This window comes from Mirounga angustirostris, unplaced genomic scaffold, assembly GCF_029215605.1.
Source record: "Mirounga angustirostris isolate CCGP_5_RB_7025 unplaced genomic scaffold, mMirAng1.0.hap1 SCAF_9, whole genome shotgun sequence".
Taxonomy (NCBI): domain Eukaryota; kingdom Metazoa; phylum Chordata; class Mammalia; order Carnivora; family Phocidae; genus Mirounga; species Mirounga angustirostris.
The window spans coordinates 56,016,669-56,044,531 of record NW_026991717.1 but is presented as its reverse complement, the minus strand read 5'-3'; the positions used below and the strand labels follow the sequence as shown (position 1 = coordinate 56,044,531).

The following is a 27,863-nucleotide window of genomic DNA, read 5'->3' as shown; positions in this document are numbered from 1 at the left end:
CTTCCTTTCCCCCTTCCCCAAGCAGCGCTCCGCAGTAAGAGCACAGCAGAAATGCAGACCGAAGGGGGCCAACGGTGGGCAAGAAGGGCTCTGCTCCTCGGCATCCTCTGGGCTACCGCACGCTTGCCTCCCCCAGGCGCCTCCCTGCCCCAGCGTCTCCCAAGGGCCACAGGTAGGTGGACACTGGGGTCAGCCGTCCCTGCCGCTGATGCCACGTATGGATGAAGGGACAAAGGGAGAGGAAAATTCTCCCTTGACTCACTTCGGCTTATGCTTCCTCCTCTGACTATTAGCATTTGGAAGAATATCAAACACTTTTGATCCCTCATAAGTTCTCAAAGATAGTTCAGAAAGGATTCACAGACTTCATGAAGCAGGCGAGTCTCCAGTTTTTTATTGTTGGAGACTTATCATGAAAAAAAAAATCTTCTTTCATTTTAGAAATTCTCTCTGCAACAGTGGAGGATTCTTCGCAGGCCTGTGGGCAGCTTGGGCTCTGAAATGGGAAAATGAAATTGTACAGATATTAGGAATCTTTCTCATCAGAGATACGGTTTCTCTTTGAGAAGGAAGAGGGGTTCAGAATTCCCTTTTAGAAATAAAGGAGACAAGGAAGAGTGATTTCATGATTTTTTTTTTTAATTTTTTCACTCTCATCAGCTTATTTCATTAAAGCTCCTCTTTCAGGCCCCAAAGATTTTTTTTTTTAAGCTCTACAAAGCTCTACATCGTATTCAAAAGTGCTTTATACATTTTCACCAGGGTTCTTAAAATTCCGCCCAGTTACGGCACACGTGGAGTTTTCTTAAGGAATCTCTTTTTGTGGGCTTGGAACCAGCTACACCAGCATACTTCAGATTTTCACCTTCTTTTCCTTACCAGGAAATAGCACTCAATGTGTTTCGTCTCCATCACTGGAATTTCCTGAAGGGTTTTTCACGAAACAGGAGCGCTGGGATGGAGGCATTGTCCTCTACTTCCTAATTATCCTTTACATGTTCATGGCCGTGTCTATTGTTTGTGACGAGTACTTCCTACCCTCCCTGGAGATCATCAGTGAATGTAAGTGGCTGGAAATCTCCCCTATAAGCTTCCGAAATAGTGGTGTCCCATGTATGTGGCTGTCTTTAAAACAGCTCAGCAAACAATTCTGTCCATCTCAGCTGGTTGCCGAGCACAGACTTCTGTGTTGCGGGGCCCTACCTTAAGGAACTGGCCTGCGTGTGGTTTATTCTTGGTAGTTCATGGGCAGCAGGGCATCTTTAAATTGGTACCCAGCAATTATTATTACAAAGACTATCTCCAGAAACTCTTTGGCTACGATACGGCTGGCAGCTTGTTAGTAAACTGTTCCAAGTTTTTGCATATATGCACTTGGTGTGTACTCCTAGGACAAGGCACTCCTAATGCTTGCCATTTTATACTTTAAAAAACTTTCTTTCAGTTTTATTCTAAAATTGTAATTTTTTTAAAGGTAGATGGATGGTAAACAAATGACATTAAGGACTATTCTCTTCCCACCACCCCCTTCCTTTTTCAGCCTTATTCTAGTAAGGAAACTAACTGATGTTTATGAACCAAAAATAAATAATAAGTCCTGCATCCTATGTAAAGTGACCTCAGGCATCAGATAATCGTAAATTCAGTTATTAAACATTAAGCTCAGTTACTGGTTTCTGAAAATAAGATTGGCCAGGCCAAGCCTCTCTCTTCCATCCCCTCAGCCATGTATATCACCCAGAACCCTGAGCATAGACCTTTCATTGGTATCCCAGTCCCTTAAAGTCAGGATATCAATGATGATTCATGCCCTATACAACAAAAGTGCCCGCAGAAGTTCCCAGTCTGTCTCCAGCTTGGCTAGTTCAGTTGGTTGAACGTGCTCACCTCAGAGAATGTCAAAGTTAAGGGTTAGGTTTCCAACTGCATGCTCACAGGATTGCGCAGAAACAGCATCCTCTCCTCCCACCACACCCACACCCACACCAACACACACTGCTAGCATTTCTTCCCAGAGAGAGAGAGAGCTAGAACATTAACTCTCCCTTTGCCATGCAGGCCCCTGGCCCCGCTGAAATGCTCCTGATTTTCTCTCCTGTTCACTGCACCATCGCAGTATCCTTAAGACCTACAGCAGGACCTGGCAAGAACACAGAGGTTCTCAGCACGTATTTGTTTAAAGAAAAAAATTCATAGAACAGGTCAGCATAAGTTTTTTATAATTATTATGATTTAACTCAAGTAGGTATAAACATGGTCATTTTTATATTGGCATTCCATTTTACAACGGCATTAATATTTTTCTATAATACCGATTAAATTACTTTAACATAGTATTTTTACCTAGATTGATAAAACGCAAGAAAAAAAAGAAGAAAAAAGTAAAATCACCTACATCTTCATCACCCAGAGATCCCCACAGCATCTGGTTTATTTCCTTTCAGGGTTTTAGGGCTTGCTATAGATACAGTTTGAGGTTTTTTTCTTCTTCCTCATATAATATTTTATTCTGCACATTTTCCCATATTATTAAATACTCTTCAAAAACATGATTTTTAATGGTAGCATGATTTTGTAAATGATGTAAGTACCTAACACTGTGTTTTATACATAGTAAATACCCAGTTGAAATGTATCATAATTTTTAAAATTATTAATCTCTTTGGACTTTTTTTTATTTTTTATTCCAAGCAATGTTGTGCCCATACTTGCATAAAACCTTTGCAAACTTCTCTGATCATTTTTTGATAAAGATGCACTTCACAAAGGGTGTGCCAACTTAAACCTCCAGAATGTGGGATAGTTTCCATTCCAGAAAACCATGAATAATAACATAATATTTTTGCTAATTTCTTTAAAATGGAACTTCATTTTATAAAATGTGTATTTATCTTATTATTTGTGAGGTTGAACATTTCATTTTATTGAAATTTGTGGTTTTGCTTTTGTGCTTTTTTTGCCCATGTTCTGACAGGAGGGGATTTGTCTTTTTCTTATTGATTCCCAAGACTTCTTTTTTCTCACATAAGGATATTAACCCTTTTCCTAATATAATTTTTATATCATATACTTTTTCATAGTTTGCTGTTTGCTTTTGTATTTTGTGTGTTTATCACATTGAAGTTTACATATTTTTAAGTGAATTTATAAATATTTTTTTTTGTGATTCTCCTTTTGGTTTTATACTTAGAAAGACATTTATCCCCAGGTCAGAAAAATTGTCATATTTTCTTTTACTTGTAGTTTCTCTCTTTCTTTTTTTTACATTTCTTTCTTTCACTAAGAATTTGTTTTACTATAGGATGCAATGCTATTTTTTCAGAAAGTTGATCAATTTTCACATACTAAATTCTTTCATCTATGTGTATGTACATCCGCTTCTATACTCTTTACTGTTGTAATAATTATTTGTTCACCCTAGTGCCAGGACTGAACCTTTAGTTAGAAAACCTACATAGATCATGTTAATTATATTAAACTAAGAAATTTTATTTTATTTTTATTTATCTTATTTTTTTAAGATTTATTTGTTAGAGAGAGAGAGAAAGAGGAAGTGCTCGAGCAGGAGAGGGGCAGAGGGAGAGGGAGAGAGAGAATCCCAAGCAGACCCCATGCTGAGCTCAGAGCCTGACTCAGAGCTCGATCTCATGACCCTGAGACCATGACCTGAGCCCCTGGGGTGCCTGGGTAGTTCAGTCAGTTAAGCAGGCGGACTCTTGGTTTCAGCTTAGGTCATGGTCTCAGGGTTGTGAGATCGAGTCCCCCAACAGGCTCCAAGCTCTGCATGGAGTCTGCTTAAGTTTCTCTTTCCCTCTCTCTCCGCCTCTCAACCCCACCCCCTGCCTCAGGCTCACACATTCTCTCTCTCTTTCTCTAAGATAAATAAATAAACCTTTAAAAACAAAACAAAACAGAAACTAGGACATTTTAAATTCAAGTTACTTTGTCCCACCTTGAAAATTTCTCGTCCTAGAAAATAGTCAAAAAATGTTTTTCACATTTCCAAACAATAACTTGACTAAAAGAATAAGTTCATCAAGAATCTTGTTTATAAAAAAATTGTCTTGGGTGTAAATAAATAACTTTTCTAGGCCTGCAGCAGAAACTGCATTAAAATTTAGATTGCTACTTCAAAATAATCTAATCAATGATTAGATTACTAGTTTATTATAAAAGGATATCACTCAGGAACAGTCAGAGGGAAGAGATGCATGGGGCAAGGTATGAGGAAAGGGAGCAGAGCTTCCATGCCCTCTGCAGACACATCACTCTCCCAGCTCTCCAAATCCCATCTTTTTTGCTTGGGGAGGCTTCATCACCTAAGCATTAGTGATTACGTCATTGACCACTGGCAACTGATTCAGCCTCCAGCCCCTCTCCTTTTTCCTTTCTCTGGAGGCCAGGGGGTGGGACTAAAAGTTCCCACCCTCTAATCACATGATTTGTTCCCTTGGCAACCAGCAGCCATGCTCAGATGGTGTCCAAAATATACCTCATTAACATAACAAAAGGCACCTTTATCACTCTCTGTACTTAGGAATTTCCCGGGCTTTTGGGAGCTGTGAGCCAGAAACCATGGACGAAAACCAAATATATATTTTTTATAAACCACAATATCACAGCCCACTTCCTGGTCTTCACACACATATCCCCCTTATGGCAAAACAATCATGGCAGTCCAAAGACACTGGCCTATTACTAGACTCTCATTCAGTCGTTGGTAACTACCCAGTCCATTGTGCTGGTCTAGATCGCAGGCAGCAATACCAGCAAGCGCCTCTCCCTCAGCCCATTCCAGATCAGACAGTGAAGGCCACACTAGGTGCACAACTAGTGAGCTATTTTTACCAGAAGCAATAGAGCTGAATTCACTACTAATCCCAACTTGACAGAGGGGGTGAAGGTACACCCTATCCCACCAGGCTCTCAGGAATTGTGGCAGAAAGGTTAAAGACATGGTCAGTTTCTGGCTTAGCCATTCTCCCTGCTTCCAGCCCTTGTAGCTGCAGCCTTGGTCCTGGGACCCCTGCATCTAGTGGGGGTGGGGGGTGGGAGGGCTGGGAAACAAAACAGAAGTTGAGGCAATGTGAGGGAGAAAGAATACCAACAGCTTCCCCTCCCACTCTTGCCCAGATCCACCAGAAAACAGGAAGCTACCGAGTGGGGCCACCCCTCAGGACTCCGCATGTGGAGGGTGAGCAAACACTCATGATGGCTGGTGAGCCAGCTCTCCGTGCCTTTTTCTTCCCCCATTTTCAATAACCAGTGTTTCAATCACCCACTCCAATTCTTTATCAAACTTATCTCTATGCCCATGGGCAGCAAAATGTGCTCCTTGGTCTGAAGAAATGGTCAGTAATCCAAATCCGTGCACTTATCTTCTGCAGCTGTTCTTTTATAGTATTTTGAGCATTTGCCATCTAATACCAGAGAAGCAAAGCCCAGTCCAGAGGCAGTGAATACTCCTGTCAGGACCCATTTGTAGCCCCCGAAGGCTACCAGCATCAGTCTCACTTGCCAGCTATGTTCAGGACCTTCCCACCAGGGAATCTGCCACATAGCCCTCTGCGGTCTCCGTCTCTCTTGATAGCAGGTAGAACAGCTCTTATTGGCATTTTGTGCTTCAGAGGGTGCACAAAGAATGTGTCTGGATTCAGCCCATCTTTGCACTGCTGCAGACCCCCCTGTCTACTCATTTCATGGACCCAGGCTGCCATCTCAAAGGAGCACACTGGGATATCTACTTATTTCAATCACCTTCCAAACTTGGAAGAGCATTCTTCTTATATGCTTCTACTTTAACGCACCTTTCAAATTTTCATAGTGATTTCCACAGGGTTATGTCTTATATGGGCACATCTTTAGTACCCAGGTTTCTATTGCCTTTCTAATCTGACCATATCACCAGGCCATTGGCCACTGCCCTGGAAACTACTCTTCTCCACCCACTGCCCAGTTTATCCACTCTTGCACATAAGGTCCTCAGTGAGGGATCGACCCAAGGGACCCTCTCCCCTCTGTCAACCTTAAATTTGATTCATCTGCCTAACCACTGCCCCAAGTGGTTGCTGGTCCACTTCCTCATAGTAATCTCTACCTTCCAGTCTTTAAAATTTCTCCAGACAGGGGTAAATAGAGCGGATGTGTTTGGGGTCCTTTAATGTTGGGTGACCAATAGTGGGTCCCACACGTCCACCGACCTTAGGTAACGCTGCATTGAAACATTTAACTCCATCAATTTCTGCTTTATTCATCCCATTGCCTAATAACCATAAAGATTTCCACCCTACTGGGACAAGTCCCACCACTTTTCCTTGATTCCTTTGTTTTGCCCCTTTCAATATTTGCTTTGTTAATGTATTTCTTAATAATCTTCTAGAAATTTTCATTCACCTTCTTGGAAACAGTCCCTTGACTCTCTCCTTGGCCTCTTCCCATTTTCTTATTAATTAACCTAATGTTTTTATTAGCATCTGTAAGACCCAGGAGGGGAAGGAAGCTCAGCACATTTGATAAAGATTCCCTGTTTTTCCATTTTGCAACAATAAGGTTATATGGGGTGCTCATGAGGGCCCCCTTAACCACAGCATTTATCATGACATGCGTAATGGACGTATTCAGTGGGTGAATATCCTAATCTTCATAAAGCCAATCCCACATGGCTTACATATAAAACATTATCAACGGCTTCATCTGGGATGTTCCACTTGTTATTTATAGGGAAAATTGGGCATATAGCCATCTGTAATTTTTCCATAGTGAGCTAGCTGTATGTCCCATTATCAACCCAAACATGCTCTTTCACTCTGCAGCATTCAAAACAAGACACAGCCTCCAAATCACCCTCACAATCCATCCCCTCAGGAAAGGTTCCTCCGGAAGCTGCTGATACCAATCCACAAAATGAAACCGTTCTTTCACACTATACCCTCTGGTTTCACTGGTTTCTTGGTTTTGCTGTTCCTCCCTATTGACGACCTTCTTGGTAACCAAAGGTCTTAGAAGTACTTTCTGTTACCCCTGCATAGTTCTCCCCTTGCTGGGCAGCTCTGAGGCTAGCAGTCGATGCTCAGACTCACTGAAATCTGAGACATCAAGGTCTGATCAGGCATCCTCATTTACTTTTAGTTTAGCATTTACAGTTAACAATAATCAAGGGGTAGAAAATTTTGCCTTTTTCTTATACTTTGCATTTCCTTATGCATCAAGTGAATCAACCACAGGACTTGGATCCATCTCTAAATTCCTGGTGGTAACTTTTACCTTTAGTAACTTTTACCTTTAGTAGCTGACCACAGCACAGCTGCTGCTCCATACCATGGGTGACCACATGGCCACCCAGAAATCAAAGGTTCCTGATCCCCTGTCCTTTCACCTTTTCTTTTCCCAAACCAAATGTTTCTGTGAGCCAGGGTCATTCTAGCAAATCCCACTTCACTGACACTAAACTAAATAGGTTCTGAGCCCAATTCCAATGTATATGCATGGGGGGTCAGGGGACGGGGGGTCCCCACACCAGCAAAAGCAATGCTCAGACACTAGCAGGGTGTCCAAGGAATCAATTCAATTCTGACAGTATTTACCTGGAAATAGCATCAACTTTCACAGGTTAAGGGCTCAGGCCTATAAGACTGCTCTCCCACGCCCCACTTCAGATGCCAGTTGCAAGCCTGTGCTTCTGAATAACTAGCTATAGATTGGGGGTTCCAATAGACCCTTCCCTGGGTTTCAGACACCAGTCATAAGCCCAGGTTGTTACCCTAACTTCTGGCCAACTGGCTGTCTATCAGAGGTTCCCACAACCTCCTCCTTGGGTTCAATTAATTTGCTAGAGTGGCTCACAGAACACAGAGAAACATTTTACTTACTAGATTACTGGTTTATGGGAAAAGATATATATATTTGTATGTAAAATATATATAAATATAAATAAATATAATATATAAATACATATATAATTATATATTTATAAAATGACATAATAGCCAGATGGAAGAGATTTATGGGGCAAGGTATGAGGATAGGGCGTGGAGCTTCCACTGTCCTTGCACCTCCACGTGTTCACCAAGCTAGGAACTCTCCAGAAGGGTCCTTTTGGGTTTGATGGAAGCTTCATTACATAGGCATGATTGACTAAATCATTGACCACTGGCAATGGATTCAACCTTCAGTCAGTCCCTCTCTCCTTCCTAGAGGTCAGGGGTGAGACTGAAAGTTCTAACCCTCTAATTACAGGGTTGGTTCTTAGGTGGGGTCCAAAAGTCACCTTGTTAACATAACAAAAGATGCCTTCATCACTCTCAATACTTAGGAAATTCCAGGGGTTTAGGAAGCCTAAGTCAGTAACTGCAGTTGAAGACCAAATATATATGAGAAATATATTTTGGTCACCTGAATGACCAAATACATATTTCTTTTTTTTTTTTTAAGATTTTATTTATTTATTTGAGACAGAGAGAATGAGAGACAGAGAGCATGAGAGGGAGGAGGGTCAGAGGGAGAAGCAGACTCCCTGCCGAGCAGGGAGCCCGATGCGGACTCAATCACAGGACTCCAGGATCATGACCTGAGACGAAGGCAGTCGCTTAACCAACTGAGCCATCCAGGCGCCCCAAATATATATTTCTTATAAATCACAATATCACATGTGTGATTGATGGATGCCCATGCTGCTGCTAAATCTTCAGCTGCTAGGAATTGACCCTGGTCTTGAGTACTGAAAATAACTGGCAACAAAATGAGATAGAAATAGTGCTGGCTCGATTCATTTTTTTAAGTGCCTATAAACTAATTCTGTCATTTCTCTGCTCAAGGTCTAGCATAGTCTCATCCAAATTAGGACATCAGCAATAAAAAACAATTTCCCTGGAATTTGTTTACAGCCACAGAAACTGGCTTCAGAGAAGTCTGCAAATGCTTCCCATTTCCCCATAGTTCTTTGATGAGCATTGAGTTGTAATAATTCCCCCCATTTTGTCAACTAATAAGGATTAATATAATCTTGAAAACAGTTTACTGAAGCATTCCACAATGTGCTGGAGTGTTATTATTTATTTATATATTTATTTATTAGCTATTTATCATAAAACAATTATAGAAGACCAAGCATTGTTCTAAATTAAACAGAGATGGTTTCATTTAGTCTTCACAAAAACCCTACCAAGTCAGGACTATAAATTGGCTTTACTGATAAGAAAACTAAAGCTCAGATGATAACTAATTACTTAAGATTACACAGCCTGGGGGCACCTGGGTGGCTCAGTTGGTTAAGTGTCTGACTCTTGGTTTCAGGTCAGGTCATGATTTCATGGATTGTGGGATTGAGCCCCGAGTCAGGCTCCTCAATTAGCAAGGGAGGTCTGCTTGAAAGATTCTCTCCCTCTCCCCTCCCCCCGCTTGTGCTCTCTCTCCCCCCCATCCCCACCCCCCGCTTGTGCTCTCTCTCTAAATCTTTAAAAAAAAGACTACACAGCCTGGACCCTGCAGAGCTTGCTCTCTCTAATGCCAACCTCCAAGAATGTTCTCAATTGCTGTATGATATAATTTTACACGTCTTTGTTTGAGCTTAACTGCCATAATATGGTTGCTTCAGAAGAACCGTTCTATTTAAATAGCCTTAAGTGGTGCTTTCCTCCCAAGGGCACTGGAATTTTGACAAAAAAACAAAACAAAACAAAAAACATCAAACACCTGTTGTTACTATGGAGGAAGTATGCTACAAAATAAACAGAATCTACTGAATTGCTTTAAAAAAAAAAAATCAGTTTAGACTTTCAGCAACCTTTTGGAGGTTGTAAATTAATGTTATAAATACTTGCCCACAGTGCAATAATTAGACTCTGAAGCCTAAGCATTTTGTCTAGGATGTCCATGAGCTCATAGAATGGTACTACAGGACCTAATCATCATGTATGATGCAATGATGCATGTAGGGTGCATGCTCTGAGTCTCAGCCTAGAACATGATGGGTGAATTGGCAGGACACTGGCCCACCCCAGCCCCATCACCCCATTACCCCCTCCTCAAGTCAAAACAGTGGTTCGTTTGGTCAGCAGAAGGGTCTTTAGCAAGATGAAGACTAGAAGAGCCTCAGGGCTGGAGTCTCCGTGGAGAGGATGAGCAGGTGGTGGTAGAAGGTAGAGCCTCTTGCTGATACCCTGGCTGGGCCCTTTTTCTGTCTGTAACTATCTATGTTGATCTGGCAATTTCTTCTAGAGCCACCACCACCTGAGGCTTCTTCCAGCAAGGATCTCGGCTTTCTCCTTGACCTACTCATGATCACAGAAGTCACACAGACTTTCTCCCCACCCCATCATCAATACATACCTCTGTTAGACAACCTGAGACATTTTGCTGTCATCTTAACTGTGTAGCACTCATATGAGAAAATGCTGTTGCTATACCCTCTTCCTCTAATCCTATCTTCTTTCACATCCATTTAGATTCTATAGGAAAGGAGGCTAATGATGATTCTTTGAACATAGAGGAATGAAGTGAAATTAATTCTACATCATAGAAGGAATAAAAATCACACTCTATGGGGCGCCTGGGTGGCTCAGTTGGTTAAGCGACTGCCTTCGGCTCAGGTCATGATCCTGGAGTCCTGGGATCGAGTCCCACATCGGGCTCCCGGCTCGGCAGAGAGCCTGCTTCTCCCTCTGACCCTATCCCCTCTCATGCTGTTTCTCTCTCTCTCTCTCTCAAATAAATAAATAAATAAATAAATAAAATATTTAAAAAAAAAAAAATCACACTCTAGTTGTCCAGAGCATTTTACCTTTGGAGATAAGACCTAGTTTCTGAATTGGGGAATAGGATGAGGATTCAGGGGAAGGGGTTAGAAGGCGTCATCAGAGGTGGAATATTATCTGAGATCAAAGGAGCTAGAGGTAATGGGGTAAAGAATAAACTTAAGGGAGCTCCCTTATCCCCACCAGCTGTGCTCCTCTAGACCCTAGACCCGTACTTGGTGGACACACTGCGGCATGTGGGTGACAGAGAAACGGAGACGGAGACAGCTTATAGAACTCTGTGCCTATGTACAGGAGGAAATATAACTAAACTAAATATAAGCTTACACAACAACCTAGAACATAGTAAACATTCACTAAATATTCATTATTACATAAGAATAGACTACAAAAACTATAATCCTTTACTCAGCAAAGATGGAAGTGCAGAAGGTGAGTGATCAAAGTCAATATGAATATGTTTCGGGCAAATACCAAATCTAGGGAGCATCTGCTAGAGCCTGAACATGAAGTTTAAGGCAAATAAAAGCAAGTACTACCTTCACAAGCTAGGAAGTAAGTTTATGAAACCCACTCTTTGATCTAATAATCCATGTGACAACTTTAAATGATACCTCTTTGGAATATTCTGTTTAGAGTTCCTTTTACTTCTTTTACATTAAAATCCATACCATTTTATTCTATCTTTAGCAATCTTTTCTTGTTTAAAAAAATCTTTAAAGTATATTTCATTAAAATAAATATTAATATTTTATATTTATATAAATTAAAAATATAATATAAACCATATTAACTGATAGCCCAAATAGGACTATTACCTCACATCTCTATAAGCAGTCCAATTTTAGAAACAACAGAAGTTCAGTATAAAGCCAAAATAAATCCTTTTTATGTATCCTTTTGATAGGTAATGGGGATCTCTTCAAGTTATTTAACCACTGTTTAGAGCAGCTTTCTTTACCTTTTTCCAAGCTAACTACATAGAAAACTGAGAACCCTTTAAGACTGGTCACTCAATACAGCCCAAAGTCTACCATAAGCTGGCTAAGACATGTTTCTTTTTAAATGTTACACCAATATACTACTCAGAAGCGCTAATTCCTCCATCATGCTGATCCTTTGAGGTATGTTATGTCTTAAGTGAAAATGATCTTAATAACATGTTGGGGAAACATACTTAAATAAAATATTTAATTTTCGATTAAAAGTTTATTTTTATTCACTCTGCTTTGAACTAATGTTTGCCCATGTTCAATTTCAAAGTTATGTCTCAGAAATAGACAATAAGAAAGAAATGAAAGTTTTAATTCCAGGTAGAATTGGTTCTAAATTGGTAAAATTGAAAGGGAGTTGAATAATTCCGTGAGTATGGCATTTGGATAGCCTACAGTTTCAGGGGATTGTTTGATTCTTAATCCTCATGAAATTTACAGAGGCAAAGCCTTCCCAAAGAACAAAGAGTCTAAGAATAGTGCTTCCTCCCTGACACAAGGGCACTCATCCTTCTCTCAAGAGCATTTTCATCCTCTTTGTTTTTCTTTTCCCTCTGATCTTCCTTGTGATTCCCTTGGATTGCATCTAAATCTACCCCAGGTATATGGATCTAAATAAGTACCCAGTCATCTGGGTATTACCTGGGTAGTCTGCAATTGCAGAAACAGGCAATAATAATAATAATAATAATAATAATAATAATAATAATAATAATAATAGCTATGCATTAATCTCTTCACTTTACCTACATGGATAACTGAAAGAGTAGCTTTTTGTAGTAAAAAAGAGCTAGGTGCCATCCCATCTCTGCAATTACTACCTATATGACCTTGGGCAAGTTATGGAGCCAAAACTGAGGTAATTTTGAGGTTTGGAGATAAAATGTCTTGTGCATGTGTTATATGATAGGGTTAGGGCAGTTGGAAATTCACTATAATATTATAGGCATTAGACTGGGGGTTTGTGGGAGTCCTCTTAACTGGAATTACTTTAAAAGCATTATATTATGTATTACATATATATTATAATATATATTATATAGGGTTTTAGAATTCATTCCATCTTGGCTCAGACAAAATATGAGATGAGTAACTATAAAGAACTCAAAATGTTTGTATTTATTGTTAAAAACATCACAGAATATATATATATATTGTGCATTGAGAAGCTAGGCATTTATTCCAATAATGCTAAAGCTTTACTCAAAATTTTTCTAAAAATACATTTGAAATTAATGTCAGAACCAGTTTTGTAAATCATAAAAAACATCAGTTTGCTGTCACACTTCCTATTGGACCCAAAATAAAACTAGACAAGATGATTACCATCCTAGTCATGAGATTGGGTGTGAATGACCTTTGATTGGTTCCAAAACTCTAATCCATTTACAAAACATGAAAATTTGCTATCACTGGGGACCTTCTAAAATTGTGCCAGAGGATGCCAAATTACATATATATAGTTTATGCTTATAACTCTATTAAAATATGCATCATGAAAACGGCTGGAAATACATTAAAATGATAGCAGTGGTTAAAACACAATGGTAAACATGTAAGTGACTCTTCCCATTCTATATTTCCACTCTATCTCCTAAATTTTCAATAATGTAGGGGGTTTTAGTAAAATAAATTTAACAATAAAAAATGGTATAGAGTCTAAAAGCATAGAATCCATATCCTACATTTTGATAAAAACTGATAAAATTAGAAGATACTTCAAAGATCGTGTCATCCAATGCTCCATTGTACAGATGGCAAAACACAAGGCTTGTCTGAATGACTTGTCTGAAGTCTCATATTAGGGCAGGGCCAGAATACAGGTCTCCATTTTAGTTTAAAGTTCTTCCTACTATATTATATTCCCAGAAGAGAGTTTTCAAAAACTGTTACAAGCTTTTCAACATGGCATCAGAGAAGAGAATATGCTTAAGAAAAAGCCTGATGAGTTTTGGTCTAAGTCGTGGTCCCCATGGACCACAGCTCATTATCATAAAGTTGCACTTTATATAAACAATGTAATGATATCTAAACCTATGAAGAAAATTCACCTTGAACAGTTCTCCTATATCCTGAGGGAAATGTGATTATTCCTTTAGAGAAGTAAAGAGGAAAAAAGTAATAGCTCTGGGGGGAAAAAAAACAGAACAATTTATCTTTAATAATAAACTATAGCAGAGAGAAATGCTACCCAAAGGTCAGCGAAGACAAAGTCAGTCTATTCTAAAGTTCAAAGGTATAAACCATTTTACAAAATATTCTTAGAACCTTAAGATATAACTTGTTAAAATATCTTTGAAGCATTATACATCCATCTTTATAGAATCTTTCCTTTCATAACTCAATTAGAGCCCAGTGAACAGCAACAAGCTTTATTGTTACTGCCTTTTGATAGTGGAAGTGTTCAGAAGGGCCACGTATTTTTCTACCTTGCAACAAACAGCTCAGTAGATCACCTTTTCCCTCCTGAGACTGAACTTTTCTAATGAAACATTCTTCAGCTAGCATTAAGCAAAGATTGGTCATTCACTCTTCAGCTGCACCGAGTTTGGACATTTAGTTCAAAATAAAGCATATTGTTCTTATCAACTTCATCCACATATTATCAGGCCCTGATCTGATTAGAGAATTCATGATAATCCAATATCCAATATCACTCAGTTGATACATCCTCTGAAATATGCTGGAAAACTTCCTAAGTACCCCTGACGCCTGGTAACTATTAGTTCCCCTAGGAAAGACTAGAATGGAGGCAGTTATATGCCCACGCCAAAAAACAGGGAATAAAATAACTCAGTTACCCATCATGTTATAATTGGCCTGCCTGAGTGCCATTTTTACATTGGGTTTCTGCAGTAAAATAGAAATAGCATTGGATTTAGAAACAACAGACTCAGGCTGTATGCCCTAACTCCTCACACTGAAGATCCTTACTATCCATGTACCTGAGATACTTAACTCCCTGGACCTGTGTCTTCAACTGTAAAATGGAAATACCACCACTCATACCTGAGAATAATTGAGATGATTAAATTATGTACATGAAAGTGAGTTGTATACCATGAATGTAAGATATTACTTATATCATTCCCAAAATGAAAAAAGTTATTCACAGAGTAATATGCCATCACAGGGATAGATGGATGGATGGATGGATGGATGGATGGATGGATGGATGGATAGATAGATAGATAGATAGATAGATAGATAGATAGATAGATAGATACTCTAACCAGCAAAAGAAATGTTATGAAATATGTTCCACAAAACATTACTTCTCTCGCTTCATTCATCACTGCAACATGTTCACCAAGCAACATGACCAAAGGCAAATAGTGAGGGATCATTCCAACTCTCCTAAGAGGATTTTTCACAAGAGACACTTAACAGGTGGCAAAATGGCTCAGCCTACAGCTGGTCTCTGAGACCAAAAAACCCCATGATAAAAAAGATGACCAGGGCTGGTATCATTGACAGGAAGTATGTGGATGCCTACCCAAGCATTTCCCATATCTTTCAAAATAAAGGCTAAAATCCTTGCTAGGATTCACAAGTCTTACATGATCTGGCCACCTATTACCTTATCCCCTTCTGCCATCCCTTCACACTCTTTATTCCAGACACACCAGCCTTTTCCTCTTTCTTGAACACACAGGATAGCCTCCACCATGGAATCTTGGCACTCACTCCTGCCTAGAGCACTCTTACCCTAGATACAGGCACACCTCAGATGTCGCAGGTTTGGTTCCAGACCACCACAACAGAGCGAACACCACAATAAAGTGAGTGAAATCAATGTTTTGGTTTCCCAGTGCGTATAAAATTATGTTTGTATTAGGTGTGCAATAGCATTATGACTAAAAAAATGTTCATACTTTCATTTTAAAATATTTTGCTAAGAAAAATGCTAACCATCATCTGAGCTTTCAGTGCATCTTTTTGCTGGTAGAGGGTCCTGCCTCAGCTTTGATGGCTGCTGACGGATTGGGATGGTGGTTGCTGAAGGTTGGGGTGGCTATGGCAATTTCTTAAAATAAGACAACAGTGACCTTTGCCACAATGATGGACTCTTCCTTTCATGACCAATTTTTCTGTAGCATGCGATGCTGTTTGGTAGCAGTTTACCCATACTACAACTTCTTTCAAATTCGGAGTCCATCCTCTCAAACCCTGCTGCTTCTTTATCAACTAAGTTTATGCAATACTCTAAATCCTCTGTTTTCATTCTAACAGTCTTCACAGCATCTTCACCAGGAGTAGATTCCATCTCAAGAAACCACTTTCTTTGCTCATCCATAAGAAGCAACTCCTATCATCCTTTACAGTCTTTTTTTTTTTTCTTTTTATAGAGAGAGAGATAGCGAGAGCAGGAACACATCATCCTTTACAGTCTTATCCTGAGATTGTAGCAACTCAGGCATGTCTTCAGGCTCCACTTCTCATTCTAGTTCTCTTGCTATTCCCACCACATCTGCAGTCACTGAAGAAGTCATCCAAGTCATCCATGAGGATTGGAATCAACTTCTTCCATAGTCCTGTTCTGTTCTGTTGATATTTTGATCTCTTCCCATGAATCATGAATGTTCTTAATGACATCTAGAATGGCAAATCCTTTCCAGAAGGTTTTCAATTAACTTTGCTGAAATCCATCAGAGGAATCATTATCTATGGCAGCTATAGTCTTACAAAATATATTTCTTAAATAATAAGACTTGAAAGTTGAAATTATTTCCTGACCCATGGGGCTACAGAACGAATGCTGTGTTAGCATGAAAACAACAGTCATCTCGTATATCTCCATCAGAGCCCTTGGGTGACCAGGTGCATTGCCAATGAACAGATTTTGAAAGGAATCTTTTTTCTGAGCAGCAGGTCTTACCAGTGGGCATAAAATATACAGTAAACCATGTTGTAAATAAATGTGCTGCCATCTAGGATTGCTAGAGCACAGGCAGAGTAGATTTAGCATCATTCTTAAGGGCCCTAGGATTTTCAGAATGGTCAATGAGCATTGACTTCAACTTCAAGTCACCAGCTGCATGAGCTCCTAACAAGAGAGTCAACCTGTTTTTGAAGTCTTGAGGCCGGGCTTTGACTTCTCCCTAGTTATGAAAGTCCTAGATGGCATCTTCCTCCAATAGAACACTGTTTTGTCTGCATGGAAAACCTGTTGTTTAGTGGAGCCACCTTCATTAATGAGCTAAATCTTCTGGATAACTTGCTGCAGCTTCTACATTAGCACTTGCAGCTTCACCTCGCTCTTTTATGACATGGAGGTGGCTTCTTTCCTTAAATCACATGAACCACCTCTGGTAGCCTCAAACTTTTCTTCTGCAGCTTCTTCACCTCTCTCAGCCTTCATAGAATTAGAGAGAGTTAGGGCTTTGTGGATTACACTTTGGCTTAAAGGAATGTTGTGTCTGGCTCAATCTTCTATTCAGACCATTGAAATTTCCTCCATCTCAGCAATAAGGTTGTTTTCACTTTCTTACCTTCTGTGTGTTCACTGGGGTAGCACTTCTAATTTCCTTCAAGAACTTTTCCTTTGCATTTACAACTTGGCTAGCTGTTTGACATAAGAGGCCTAACTTTTGGCTCATCTCTGCTTTCAACAAGCCTTCCTCACTAAGCTTAATCATTTCCAGCTTTTGATTTAAAGTGAGAGATGTGCAGCTCTTCCTTCCACTTGAACATTTAGATGCCATGGTAGGGTTATTCATTGGCCTATTTTCAGGAAATAGGGAGGCCTGAGGAGAGGGAGAGAAACAGCAGAATAACCGGTTGGTGGAGTGGTCACAACACATAGAGTATTTATCAGTTAAATTCACTGGCTCGTACGAGTGTGGTTCATGGCAACCCCAAACAATTCCAATAGTAACATCAAAAATCTAACACAATACATATTTTGCTTATCTTGTCTGTTTCTTTTCATTCAAGTTCCACAAGAGCAGAAACATTTGTTTTTTCTGCCGTATTCTTAGCACTTAAAAAAGCATCTGGCATAGTAGGTACTCAGAAAGTGTAACAAATTCAGTGAATAATAGCCAGGTGTCCAGTTATCAACAGCTGCTTAACCAATTACCCCAAAACTAGTGGTAAAACAACAATCACCGTATTACCTTTCACAGCTTTGAGGGTTTACCAGGCTCGGCTGGTAGCTCGGCTTGAGGTCTCTCATGCAGTGATAGTTAGATGGCTGGAATTATCTGACACCTTCCTCCCTTTCACATGTCTGGTGCCTGGGACGGGGAAATTCAAAATTTGGGGGGCTGAAATAGTAAGGGTGCATCAGGCATCTCTATTTCTGTATGGGCTCTTCATGAGCTATCTCCAGCACAGGAGTTCAATGGAAGTTGGAGTTTTATGTGGTGGCTTAGGGCTCTAAAGCAAAGGTCCCTAGAGAGAGAACCATGAGGAAGTTTTGTCACCTTTCATGTCCCAGCCTCAGAAATATTCTGGCTCCACCATATTCTGTTAGTCAAAGCAGTCACAGGAGGACACATAAACTCTTTCGGGGTGGGGGGGAGGCAGGAAATGGAAAGGTTCTGGAAAATCACATGGATGCAAAAATCATAGCCATCTTTGTAAAATACAATCTGCCACACCAAGAATAAAAAAGCATGCTACTTTTTAGTGTACCAGTAAAGCCCGGTTGGGGATTTCTGATGCAACCTGTCTTGGCCTCCCCAAAGCAAGGTTTCAACATGGCTTTCTCTTCCTTTCCATAGTAGATGCCTTAGCTCTAAAATTGAAAGAGCCAAAAGTTTCTTAAGATTCTCATCCCAGCAATCACTGAAGATAATGGATTTGCACGCTTGTAAGTCTGGGGGATATACACAAACTATTTGAATAGTAGTATTTTCTTATATTTCCTATTCTAGAGCAAAGTCTTAATGGTTTTTTGTTTTAAATCAATAGATTTTAATTATACAATAATAAATCTTTTTGGTTCCTCGTTAACCAATTTCCTCTCATTTGTTTTGACAAGGTTGACATTGCTAATTTGTGAATAAGCTCCTTAATTCAGGTTCACTTACAGGTCCTAAAAACTACCAATATTCACTTTTTCCTCCTCTTTCAAATTGGATTATGACTCCTGAAAGACTTCACTTTCCCAACTCCTATTGAAGTACTGTTGACAGTGTCACTTTAGAGAACTTATGCTGTCACTATACACCTACAAGCCAGACAGCTAGAAAGGAATCTTTTCTGGCTCCTACAAAATCCCGTATCTTGGCATTCACAATACCGAGTCACAGCATAGTTCCAGTAGTCCATGGCCTTCTCTCCCTTTCTACCAAAACATTAAGTAATGAATTCAGAGAGAAAGCAAGGCATTGGATTCCTCTAATTTTTTTAACCTGCATGTTTTATTTTTCCAGTTTAAGTCACCATCACTGCTTTTCTGTGAAGCTGTAGATTTGAATATTCAGGTATAGAGACATACCCTTTCATTTGCCACTTTAACAGAATTTCGTTTGTCTTCAGCCCTTGGATTGTCTCAGGATGTTGCAGGTGCAACTTTTATGGCAGCCGGTAGTTCAGCTCCTGAGTTAGTTACTGCTTTCCTGGGTAAATATTGCTCCTTATATTTTCTGCTTACTCAATGTGCTTTTCTCTTCTGTTCTTCAAGTCTAGTAACACTAACTTAGCAATTACCTCGCTCATAGGTGTATTTATCACAAAGGGAGATATCGGCATTAGCACCATCCTTGGATCTGCAATGTATAACCTCTTTGGCATCTGTGCAGCTTGTGGCTTGCTATCTAACGTGGTATGTAAGAAAACTTCATTCAACACATTTATTGTTTTGACAAACTATAAAAACTGTTTCTAGTCTAGAACAAACAAGGCACTAGTAATGTGTTCAATCAAATTTATTAATCAGTAGAAAAACATGTATTCCATTTAAAGTTAACCCACAAATAGCTCTTGGTCAAATTTATGAAAACCTAATAGGCTTTGAAACACAATTTTTCTTAAAATTCCTTTGTCTCTAAGCAAAATGCAAAAGATAACAATATTTAGCTACAAACATACAATTTTCAGTATTACGCTAAGCATGTGCTCGAAGTTACAGTGTAATGGAAACAGTGAATTATCATTTTACAGGTCTCAACGCTATCATGTTGGCCCCTATTCAGAGACTGTGCAGCATATGCAATTAGTGTAGCTGCAGTTCTTGGCATAATATTTGACAACCAAGTTTACTGGTAAGCTTGAAATAATCATTACTCTTATGTAAAACACAATTACAGAGAGGATTTTATGAAATTCCAATGGTTTGGCAATGTGTCTTTTTCAGAAATGTTATTTCAGTCACTGAGTTCTCAATTACCTGCTACTTCTGCACCATTTCCCCATATGCCTCTGAGCTAACTTCCTCATCACAGCTGCTGGTTGGGTTTTCCCTTCTTTGAAAGTTCTACAGTCATGTCAGTCTCCTTGTCTCACTAATCACTGGATATTACCAACCTTCCTTCATCCCACCGCCTGTTCAGAAAGTCTCCCCTTCTGTTGTCCATTAAAGACCCAACAGTTGGGTCTTTCCTTTATTGGGTTGTTTACCTTGCCTTGGTTAGACGTGGTCATGGTCACAAGACTGGAGAGAAATGATGGAGGAAGTAAATTTTAAAATCTTCAGATTCTTGAATGGAGCCCTGGGTGTTATGCACAAACAATGAATCATGGAACACTGCATCAAAAACTCATGATGTAATGTACAGTGATTAACATAATAAAAAATAAAATCTTCAGATTCTTCTAACTTTTTCTCTGATGTTCATTTAGCAAGAGGAATTACAGCTTTCTTCCTCTAAGGATCAACAATATTTAGGTATTAACAATTGTTTGCTTTCTTCGTAACCTCCCAGCATCTTGCTGTTGCAAGAAAATGAAAGAGGGTGACTCAGTGGACAGCAAATAACTTTTTCAACTAATAAGAACCAGGTATCTATGAGGTGTTTAACACTATGCTAGGAATCATGAGGGATAGAGAGGAATGTACAATGCACAGCCACAGAGGCTGTGCATTGCACTATGCCAGAGGATACCAGAAAAATAGAAAACAATATAAATGGCACCTTTCTGGAGGACTACAACTTAGCAACCCTGCAAAATATCTGCTAATAAGAAACTTAAAATCTAGCAGGGAGAAAAATTTCTAAATGAATCTTCCTAAAACCTGGTCTATTTCCCAAAATTTTATTTATAAAATAAAAGGTAAATGACAGGTTCAAATCAATGATATTAGCTAATCATAACTCTTTAGGAAACCAAAGCATAGGGCAACAGTTCTCAGTGCCTAAGGTATACTTTTATTTTTAGGATTATCCTCATTTTCTTGCGAATACAAGTCAAATTCGGTTACATCAAAATTAAAAAAAAAAAATCTCTGTAAACTGAAAAGTCCCAAAGTCTCATATATCTGAATATTTTACACAAAATTCTTATACCAGATTTGAATAGACACAGTTGAAATGAACTAACAGATACTATATTCTTTTATAATTACTATATATTTTGGGGAATGGATGCTGCCAATGAACTGAGATGGAGAATGCCCATCACTATTCATTAACTTTTACTCTGAAAAATCTACAATTATTTTCAAAGCACTGTTCATGCCTACCGTTTATAAAGAATCTGTAAATGAAGACAATGAGTTTATAATTCTTGGTTTTATTTGAAATATAAAAAGGACTGTCAAGCTTTTATCAATAAATTTATAGTTAACGCTGTAACCAAGTTAGGACACATCTATAAAACCAAAATACACCTAGAAATGTTCTTTGCTTGTTCTATTGCTGGAAAATTATTAAGCAGATACTGCCCAAAAGCTATCAACCCTAAAAAAAAAAAAAAAACTTTTATTTTTAATTTTAAAACAAATTTCTTTAATTTATAGGTATGAAGGAACTTTGCTGCTTTTGATATATGGATTATATGTTTTGGTGCTGTGTTTTGACATTAAAATTAACCAATATATTATAAAGAAATTCAGTCCTTGCTGCACCTGTCTTGCTGAAGCTATGGAGGAGAGAAGTGAACAACAGCCACTGATGGGGTGGGAAGATGAGGGTCAGCCATTCATCCATCGGCAATCAAGAACTGACAGTGGGATATTTCATGAAGAGTCTGGCTACTCTCAGCTTCCTTTAAGTTTACACGATCTTAGTCAGGTTTCTGAAGGTAAGAAGCACATCATGCCCACTATTAAGTCTATTCACTAGAAAAACTTAATCTCATTTCAATTCAGCAATTACTATATACACTTATGTAAAAGATCCTGGGGAGAGTCAGAAATGATCAAGAGGTGGTCCCTATCCTTAAGAAGCTTCCAATGCTATACGGAAAAAAAGAAAATAGCTAAAATATGAAGGTTTAAGTACTATAAAGAGAAAAGTGTAATTGTAGTTCCTAAATGGGACAGATTGTATAAAATTTGATGGCTACATAGAAAAGATTATCACAGAGAAGGGAGCATTTAAACTGAGCCTAGAATTAATAGAATTAATCAGATTTTAGCTGATGACGTGATTTATGACCAATAAGTAACAGCTACAGCAGTCTATTATGTAAATGATGTAGAAGTAAGAGTAAAGTATACTCTATAAATTGATGCTAAGGAATTAATATTAGCAAAAGGCCTATGCAAGTATTTGCATACCTGGAGCACAGAATGTACACAGTAAGGAAGCAGAGAAAAGATAGATAGGAAAGAATAGGATAGGAAGAGTCTTAAATGCTAGTATACAAGTCTCTGCAGGTTTATGAAGCAGGGAAATTAGAGGATAAAAGAAATGGAGGTCTGTCAGAGGCTACTAAAACAGCTGATGTGTTTGGTCGATGCCTAGACAGAGTGAAGAAAAGTAGGAATAAAAAAGACAATGCAGAGGAAGCACCACCAAGACGAGGCAACAGAAGGACTATCTGGGGCCAGAAAAGGGAGCAGAGAAAATTCTGAGGCTTTGTTCGTGATTGATTGAGAAAATGTGAACACCACTTACAAAAAGTTGGAATTTAGGAAAAAGGGCTGGTGTGGGAAAAAAGAAAAGCTGAGTTTTAAACATGTCATCTGAAGCAGTAGCAAAACATTTAGATATTTAGTAGAAGTCAAATTCATCTATGGCCAGAAATAAAAATTTATGTGTTAGTTTTTTACAAAGTGGTTGTATGAAACAGATTCTAAATTTATCTAAGTACATTAGGAAGGAAAGTTATTCTTTTACTACCTAAAAAAATTTTAAAACAAGACTTTTTCCCTTCTTACAAAAATTATAGTTTTTAGCCTTTCAAGTGCAAGTGGTATATATTGCCAAGTTAAATTTTATAACAAGAAATTCAAAAGAACCACTCTAAATTTTTTCATTACACTGAGATTATATCTAAAATTTACTTAGTGGCCCATTGGCTGAGGCTTGGCAAATTTTTTTCATGAGTTATTTTACTAGCATTAGTTGTAATTTGATCCAATATATGGGTACATTCTTTTGTAAATGCCATGCAAATTTTGAATAATTTTGAAGTGAACGCTTATTTTTATCCAATATATTGCTGTCTTCCATTAATTTAGTAAAACAAATGTATAAAGGAATATACTCAAGTTTTGTAAGTTACACTGTAGATTCCACGCTAGCTCCTATTTTCTTAAAGGTTCTTCCTAAGAACTGTAGTGAATTCCAAATCTGGGAAACTAATATAAGAAAAAAAAAATGAAGCAAGCCTCCAAAATTCACTTACAATGAGAATTAGAATGGAATATTCAACTTCACAAAAAGATTATGCTGTAATTATTTTATACTTCCTAAGTATGCATTATCTGACATACAGGGCAGGCTAGAAACATCATCAATACTGGGGAACAGAGACAACTATAATAGCTATAAATAGGTAGAAGCCAGGTTAATCCCATAAGCAAAAAAAAGTTACTAAACACCATCCACATTGTAGAAAACCAAGAGAAGTCCAACTGACACTTCATAAACATTACATCTAATATATTTAGTGAATGAGCCAAGATATTTTGATGGATTTAAGGCCCCAAATCAAGAAACACTGAGTATCACATTTTATACTGTCTGCCCTAAAGTCTCAATTAGTTTCTTTTTGCCAGCAATATCAGTAATGAGGTATTCAGATGTTTTAAATAGCTTCTTAAAAACTGATACAGCTAATTTATTTCAATATAGCTTTCTAAATGGACATTTCCAACTTAACTGGCCATTTGAGAAAACTCAAAATCATTTATTTTTTCCTCAACAGATCCACCAAGTGTTTTCAACATGCCTGAAGCAGACTTCAAAAGAATTTTTTGGGTACTATCCCTTCCTATTATTACCTTACTTTTTCTAACCACACCAGATTGTAGAAGAAAGTTTTGGAAAAATTATTTTGTGATAACATTTTTCATGTCAGCACTATGGATATCTGCATTTACATATATCCTGGTTTGGATGGTCACAATAACTGGTATGTATCTTTAGTATAAGAGCACAATTTAAAAAGAAAATAATCAGTTTTATTGAAGAACAAACTGCATATATTCACTAAAAGTAGTCTAGCTACGGAGGAAATTTTTCTTTCAGCAAAGACCAAAGAGAAGCACTACTTACAAAAAGATTAAATATTAATATACCAACAAGATCATTCAGGGTTTGTAAGTTGCATATTACATATCAACTATATTCTCAATATTATACAGCCCAGAGTTACAAGTCATGGGATCTTCTTATAAATGAAATCAAACACACAGGATTTCTTCCTATTGCTCTAATAATTAAATCACATCGTATGGGGTCCACAACATACTTTTTATATTGAAATCCATTCCATAATGAAAAATATAGCAAGAGGCCAGCATTTTAAGAAAACAATGTATGCTCACTGTTTAACTGGATTGCATTTCATTTTGCTTTTTAATATGGACATATAAACAAACTATGAAATGGGTGAAAAGGGCATAAAATAAAATTTCAATTTAGGTCTCTACTACCTTCATGATTAAAATTTAAATATTACTGCTTGGCCATAATCAGCTCTAGTCCCACAGGACTCCAGGAGGAAAAACTGAATACAAACATAGGAAAAAAAACAAACAAACAAGAATTTCTCTCAAAAAGGTTAACCTGAATGGACACATCAGAGGTGATCAGAGGTGAGCAAACTATGGCCTGTGTGACCAAATGACCAGGTCTCCTGTTATCGCTAGTGAAGTTTTACTAAACATAATCATGCCCGTTCATGTAATTCATTTATATGTTATCTACGGATGCTTTCACACTACAGTGGCCGAGGTGAATATCTGCAACAGAAACCATACAAGCCTGCATAGCCTAAAGTAGTTACTACTTGGCCCTTTACAAAAAAAAGGTTGCTGATCCCTGACTTTTCACAAATTAATATGTGACTTAGAATAGCATACTAGCAAGAAAGCAGAATATTCTTTTTAATGAGAAAGATGAAGAAGTCCAATTAGCTTGCATATTAAATCTCTCTAAATTTTCTCAGCCAGAATATATTTCACAATAGGAAATCAGGAAAAGAACAAAATCAAGTAACAGATCATAGAATAGCCCCCAAGATGATAAATACTACTAGTGTTATTTATGTACACATGACCTCTGGCAAACCAGTAACAAAAATTAACAACCAATTCCAATTCCAATATCAATATATAAAGCATGCAATAAACAGCTAAAGTTCTTTTAATTGACATCTTAAGAAAAAAAAAGAAGATTCTAAAGTAAATTTTCAATCACAACATTAAAAGAGCAGTTACATGTACTTTTTTTTTTTAACTTCCCTCTGATTGTTTCCCAGAATGAACATATTTCTGAAAAAGTTGAACTGATACCAAATTTAACAGAACAGGACCATAATGTTAGGAAGACTCAAGTAGAACCCTATTTTTGTTTTCCTGTGTTTAAGATAGATCACCAAAGTACGACTTAAAAAATGTGTACCATATTAACACATTTACAGGTTAAAAATAGCTATAAACAGTTTGCTTAATTCTGACCACTTTAAGAAAATAGTTTGAAAGGCAGAAAATGACCAGTCTCAGCATATATTAAGCAACAGCCTTGATGAGATAACAGTGAACATCTAAACCTTCTGTAAGCATGCCAGGTAGGGGAATTACTCCTTAGTAGAATTCTATTAAATATCTTTAGATATCTGTCATTAAAAATTTGTGCTACCTGGGCTAACCAATTTACCAATCTTATTCAAATATTTTGCTAGGTAAAATCTAAGTACATATTGGTTGTAAAAGCTAAATGTGCCTATTTTCTTTTTGTTCAGGAAGGAAATATCTGAAGTAACTGCAGAGAATGGTCATTGAATCTATAAGATTTGCAACTTGAAGTATCTCTGTTTATTACAGGGGAGACATTAGAAATTCCAGATACAGTAATGGGCCTTACTTTATTAGCAGCAGGAACAAGTCTGCCAGACACGATTGCAAGTGTACTGGTTGCAAGAAAAGGTAAGAGCTAGGTCCCTCAAGCTGCAATGCCCATTCTTCAAGCCTGGCTGAAATACACTGAGCAAAGGTACCTTTAAAAATACTTATTTCCTCAGTTAACATACTTTGAAGAAAAAAAAGAGTGACTCAAAAGAAGGATTTACTTTTAATAGCAGAGTAATTTCACTAAATCTAATCCCCCAAATAATATTTATCTAAAATGTGCATCAAATTGTAATTAACCGTATTAAATTAGAATGAAAGCAACAAAGTAATCTACAGACCTTATTGAAAAATGGTTTAATAAATAAAGATAATTATTATTAAATAAATGTTAAGACTTTAAATACTAACCCACCCAAATTAAAAAATACAAATTCAGTAAGACTTTTGCCCTGATATAACAATTCTCCAAAACCAACAAATAAAAAAACTTTCCAGTGTTTTTTTTATGAAGCTTATTAATAAAATACAGTATTGGTGCGCACATTTTAACAACATGCTTTTTTTTTGCAGGCAAAGGAGATATGGCTATGTCTAACATCGTGGGATCCAATGTGTTTGATATGCTGTGCCTAGGTGTCCCATGGTTTATTAAAACTGCATTTATAAATGCATCAGCTCCTATAGAAGTGAACAGCAGAGGACTAACTTACATAACCATCGCTCTCAACATTTCGATTATTTTTCTTTTTTCAGCAGTTCACTTCAATGGCTGGAAACTAGACAGAAAGCTGGGAGTAGTCTGCCTGTTATTATACTTGGGGATTGCCACGTTATCAGTTCTATATGAACTTGGAATCATTGGAAATAATAAAATAAGGGGCTGTGGAGGTTAATATTAATAGTGTTATGTGGAAAATGTGAATGATGGGAGAGGGAAGAGAAGGAAAACTCCATTTCTTCATTTAAGTGAAATAAAAAATACCCTGAACTTTAGAATCTAAAACTTACTTACAATAATGCTTTATCACCGAAGAAAAGTAATTTAAAACCAGCCAAAATCACATCCTAATTTGTCTGAGCCCTCTCTTTTCAAGGACAATTACATATATAAAACGTAAGTTTGGAAAAAATCATCTATGTTTTACCTTACAGTAAGCTGATAAAAGCTGAGGAAACTTGAACAAACAAATCCCACTATGTAGTACTGAAAGTAACAACAAGAAAATGGCTTATTTCATTAAAAACAGTATAACCATTCATTTAAACTGAATGACCGACTTGCTGTCTTTAAAAACCCAAACTTGAGATTAACAAAAATCACAGTATATTTAACACTATACTGTTAAAAGCTGGTGGGAGTTTTAAGAGTTCATTTTTACAGCTTTTGTAAGCATACAGTATTACTAAAAAAGTGACTTTTTACTAGGAGATTCAGCAAAACAGATGTAAGAATGTTCCAACCGTGGTTTAAAATTATGCATTACGATCCAAGCGAACATCGATTTCTCTGCCACTGATTTTTATGCCATTCATTATTCTGCAGGCTTTTTCAGCTGATTCTGGGGAGTCAAATCTGACCGTTCCACAGCCTTTTGACTTTCCGTTCTCCATTTTTATTTCGGCAAACATTACATGACCTGTAAAAGAAAAATTATAGAATTACTAGTCAGTTTAAATGGGCTTCATTTCACTGCACAGGTCTGAAAT

General features: G+C 37.8%; 2 protein-coding genes across 3 annotated transcripts in view; one reads left to right on the top strand and one right to left on the bottom strand.

Moving 5' to 3' along the window:
* Positions 1–27,049, top strand: SLC24A5 (solute carrier family 24 member 5). Its single transcript, XM_064570516.1, has 9 exons — positions 1–172; positions 883–1,062; positions 19,232–19,315; positions 19,414–19,517; positions 19,856–19,956; positions 21,651–21,934; positions 24,008–24,214; positions 26,130–26,231; positions 26,727–27,049. The coding sequence occupies exons 1-9, from the start codon at positions 52–54 to the stop codon at positions 27,047–27,049; spliced, it is 1,506 nt and encodes a 501-aa protein (XP_064426586.1). The 5' UTR covers positions 1–51.
* Positions 24,242–27,863, bottom strand: part of MYEF2 (myelin expression factor 2) — a 34,256-nt gene continuing 30,634 nt past the window's right edge. For both annotated transcript variants that reach the window (XM_045900135.3, XM_045900137.3), the window contains one exon: positions 24,242–27,793. In XM_045900135.3, the coding sequence (XP_045756091.1) occupies positions 27,630–27,793 (164 nt within the window). In that variant the 3' untranslated portion in view covers positions 24,242–27,629. The remainder of the gene's footprint in view (positions 27,794–27,863) is intronic.

Coding starts and splice junctions, on each gene's coding strand:
- SLC24A5 (XM_064570516.1), top strand. CDS start 52: ATGCAGACCGAAGGGGGCCAACGGTGGGCAAGAAGGGCTCTGCTCCTC. Junction 19,316..19,413: donor GTTAGTTACTGCTTTCCTGG/GTAAATATTGCT, acceptor CCTCGCTCATAG/GTGTATTTATCACAAAGGGA. Junction 19,518..19,855: donor GTGGCTTGCTATCTAACGTG/GTATGTAAGAAA, acceptor ATCATTTTACAG/GTCTCAACGCTATCATGTTG.